The 4341-nt window shown below is 30.6% G+C and overlaps 1 protein-coding gene across 1 annotated transcript; it reads left to right on the forward strand.

Moving 5' to 3' along the window:
- Nucleotides 1-1828: 1828 nt before the first annotated feature.
- Nucleotides 1829-3225, forward strand: LOC141682771 (uncharacterized). Its single transcript, XM_074487464.1, has one exon. The coding sequence runs from the start codon at nt 1922-1924 to the stop codon at nt 3197-3199; it is 1278 nt and encodes a 425-aa protein (XP_074343565.1). The 5' UTR covers nt 1829-1921; the 3' UTR covers nt 3200-3225.
- The last annotated feature ends 1116 nt before the right edge of the window (nt 3226-4341 follow it).

The raw sequence follows: 4341 nt of genomic DNA on the forward strand, positions 1-4341 counted from the left end.
TTTCTCTGTAAACTTAGTTGTTCATATTTGTAAGCAGTTGTGAGCTACTCAAGCTTCACAGTGTTCTCTCGATATATTTATATATCTCTGGTGGATACTTTTTAATTCACTAGAAAGTTTTAAAGACTTGTGTTTTTATTATTTAGTGTTTTGATTCATTCCAAGTTATTATTCCACACTTTGTAAATCAATTCACACAGATATATATTTTAAGTTAGAACACTTTTAAACCAATAAAAAGTTTCAAGAATTCCATTCAACCCCCCTTCTGTAATTCTTGTTGCATGGTTAGGGACTAACAAAATAAATTAATGAACTCATGAAATATATTATAACAATAAAAATTATCAATCACAATAAAAACGATACTTATAAACATAATATGATATATGATTAAGATGACCCGTAAGTTACAGATTCATGGCTTCGTATATAGTTCACAATCTGAAATCAGAAAATAAAACTAACCAGAGGATAGATATAATATACATGATATAAGCAAACTATATTAAACTAATATTCAATTATTAACTTAACTAGGCTTATACATATAAATCTTTGCATAAGAATAAGTATGAACAAAAGGACCATATAATAAATATTACCTTCTTTTACGATTACTGAGCAGGCTAAAGTCGGACAATCCCTCTCCTCTCTGTTTCAATTGACCATTCTCTATTTCGTCTTATTTCTCTATGTGCAGCCTTCTATTAATTTAGGGTTTTATTAATAGACTTACGTACTCAATAATAACAGTGTAAGTTAATTTATAGCACACCAAATGTCGTACAACTTTTAAAATTGAAACTTTAATAATCAACCAAACATCTAATACGAGTTCTTGTTCTTTTCTAATTAGCTAATATTAAAAGCATTTATTTTAATTCTAATCCAAATCTTAATATTATTATTATTAAATAAAATAAAATTCACGAGTATTACAAAACTAATGTCCTAAATTAGTAGAACACCATTATTTATTATATGGGTTTTTTACTAGTATATCCTGCTACACAAACTCATTTATAAATATATCCAATTTATAATTATATTTATAAATATATTCTATTTTCAAATTTTGTTACATTTTTAAGTTAATCATGGTTAAAGTAACTACTTCACATTTTAAATGACACATATATCCTTTGTAGTGTGTGTCTGTGCATGATACCTTAATTATATTTTATAGTTTAATTCAGTCTATAGCTTAATTTTTGTTACTGAAACGACTACATCACTTAAACTAAAGCAGGCTAGAGGTGCTTTACTTTTCTTCACTGATGAAGTCATTGTTTCAAGTTTAGGCTCACTATCAATGCTATGATAGTTGAATGCTAACAAAACTTAATAATATAATGTTTGGATGTAGAGTTTCTCACTAACGGAATTAATACTTCATTCCCAAACAATTTTGTCTGTTTTTTTTCTGTGCCACCCTGATTTTCTCTTCTTCTTTTTTTACCCGAGGTTTGTATTTCCAGGCAATGATACTGATCAACGTATGTTGCTTTCTTTTAAGGCTTCAGGTGACCCATTGGGTGCAGCAGACTCGTGGGACGATCCCATATTTATTCCGATCTCTTAAAAGTTAAAACGTCAATCCAATTTTCCAAATATATGTATTTGTGTTGTATTAGGGGTATTTCAGTCAAATTTAGTAGACAAACAATATATTTAAAATTAATTGTATTTATATGAGTTAAAAACTAATTAGAGGACATATTTATAATTATTAAATAAAGAAGGATATATTGATAAAGTAACCTTTTAATTTGGAACATATTATACAAATTTCCTTATTATATTTATAATGCATATGTTAATAGATTGTTGGACCTGCTCTAAATAAAAAACCACGACCCCCTCTTTCATTTCTCCGGTCCCCATAACTACACATATCGCATTGCCTCTGCAATCAAACATGGCTATTACTACTAGCCTCAAATTCACAACATCATCTTCGTTACTACTCCTATCCAGTATTCTCACAGTTTTGCAAGTACATTCAATAACTCACTGGCAAGACATCCAAGTACTCGCGGATTTCAAGAATGCAGTTTCCCCAAACTCAGTGAGTCCTGGTTCGTGTCTGAGTTCATGGGACTTTAAACTCGACCCTTGTGACAATCTCTACTCTGATAAATTCACTTGTGGCTTTCGCTGTGATGTTATAATATCAAATACTAGCCGAGTCACTGAACTCGCTCTTGACCAGGCTGGTTACTCAGGTACACTCGGTCCTAACTTGAATTTACCTTATCTTGAAACCCTCGACATTTCTAACAATTTCTTCACTGGCCCAATACCCAACTCATTTTCTAACTTGACCCGGTTGAAAAAACTCAGTTTTTCACATAACTCGTTCACTAACTCAGTTCCTGAGTCAATTGGCTCACTCGTTAGTCTCGAAGAGCTTTCACTCGACAACAATAATCTCAAAGGGACAATCCCATTTGCCCTCAACAGTCTCAAGAATTTAAAAAGGCTCAAACTCCAAAGTAACGAGTTAACAGGCGAGTTCCCCGAGTTGGCGCAGCTGAGTCAACTCGTTTACCTTGACGCAAGCTACAATGTCATCTCCGGAAACATCCCATATCATCTCCCACCCTCTGTCATTGAAATCGTCATGCGAAACAATCAAATACAAGGAAAAATACTCGAAAACTTGCTTACAAATTTGAGTAATTTACAAGTACTCGACCTGAGTCACAACCAACTCACTGAGTCAATCCCCCCGAGTCTCTTCACTCACCCAACTTTACAACAACTAATCCTCTCATACAACAATTTACTGTCCATTCAATCCCCTGTTGACTCAAATTACCAAAATAACCTTATAGAAATAGATCTAAGTAACAATAATATCCACGGGTTTTTACCCGGGTTCATGGGTCGGATGCCCAACTTATCCGCTTTATCATTGGAAAATAACAAATTTTCGGGTATGATACCGACCCAGTACGCAGTGAAAGTGGTTTTTCCGGAGGCTGGAACGGTGCCGTTTCAGAGATTATTACTGGGAGGGAATTATTTACTAGGAGCTATCCCGGGTCAATTAACGGGCCTAAAGCCCGGATCGGTTAATGTGAATTTGGGAGATAACTGTTTGTACAGGTGTCCGGTAATATTTTTCTTTTGTGAGAGGGGGACACAAAAGTCTCTTACAGAGTGTAAAAATTTTGGGCCCATCATTCCTTGAATGTTGTACTACTACTAATTTCCCACTGTCTATAGTGTAATCTAGATTTTGGTTTTGTCAGGAATCTAGTGCTTCTGTTAAGGATCGTGAATTCATATATTGTGGTAATTTCTTTTACAGGATAATAAAATACTAGAATTTTTAAAATAGTTCGGTTATTTAGCTTATACTGATTTATAATTTGTGCGATATTTTTTTTTAATATTATTTATTTTTTAACTTAATTTGAAGTAATTTTTTTAAGATATGAATTCTTTTAATTTAAATTTTTAAAGGAATATACGATTTGATGATATCTATATTTATACTTTTATATAAAAGACGAAATAATAAAAGTCTGGTTGGTAGTCGGTCTGGTCACTCTAATTATAGTAATATTTAAAATAAAACACTATTATAAATAGATTATTATTAATAATATAATTATATAAATACAAATATAATTGTAATATGTCTAATATTTTTTATTTAAACAAAATAATATATAATATTAAATAAAATTATACTATTGCCCAATCTTAAATAAAAAAAAATTATGCACAATTAGTTGAATTTGCAGACTCGGATTAAAATAAAATAATGAAGACTGATAAAAATTTAGAAGCAAATTCGTTTGGTCGATATAATATCATCGGGCTAAAATAAAATAATAAGTGAGTTAAAACAAAATAAATTGAAAGTAAATTCGTTTGGCAGATATAATGTCACCATACTAAAATAAAATTATACATACTATCAATTCGGTCTAAACCATAATAATATTCATTCTGGACTAGAATAAAATTAAACAAAAAAACTGAATATAATAGCTGGATTTGGTTGACATAACAGGTCTGACACTAAAACCAAGATTTTCTATATCTGGCTAAAACAATATAAAAATACTACCGATCTAGCTAATTTTTTTTATTAAACCGGGTTACAACATAATGCGTTGGTCGAAAATAAAATATATTATCTATTCGGCTTAAAATAAAATAATATTTAACTAGAGCTAAAATAGAATTTTAAAAAAACTAAATGTAATTAGATGGTTGATATAACGGGTCTAAGGTTAAAACAAAATAATGTATATTATTGATCTACACTAAATCTAAAATTCAATTCATACTAAAGGTAATTCTTATATTATTGATCCGTGT

This window comes from Apium graveolens, chromosome 9 (genome assembly GCF_009905375.1).
Source record: "Apium graveolens cultivar Ventura chromosome 9, ASM990537v1, whole genome shotgun sequence".
Classification (NCBI taxonomy): domain Eukaryota; kingdom Viridiplantae; phylum Streptophyta; class Magnoliopsida; order Apiales; family Apiaceae; genus Apium; species Apium graveolens.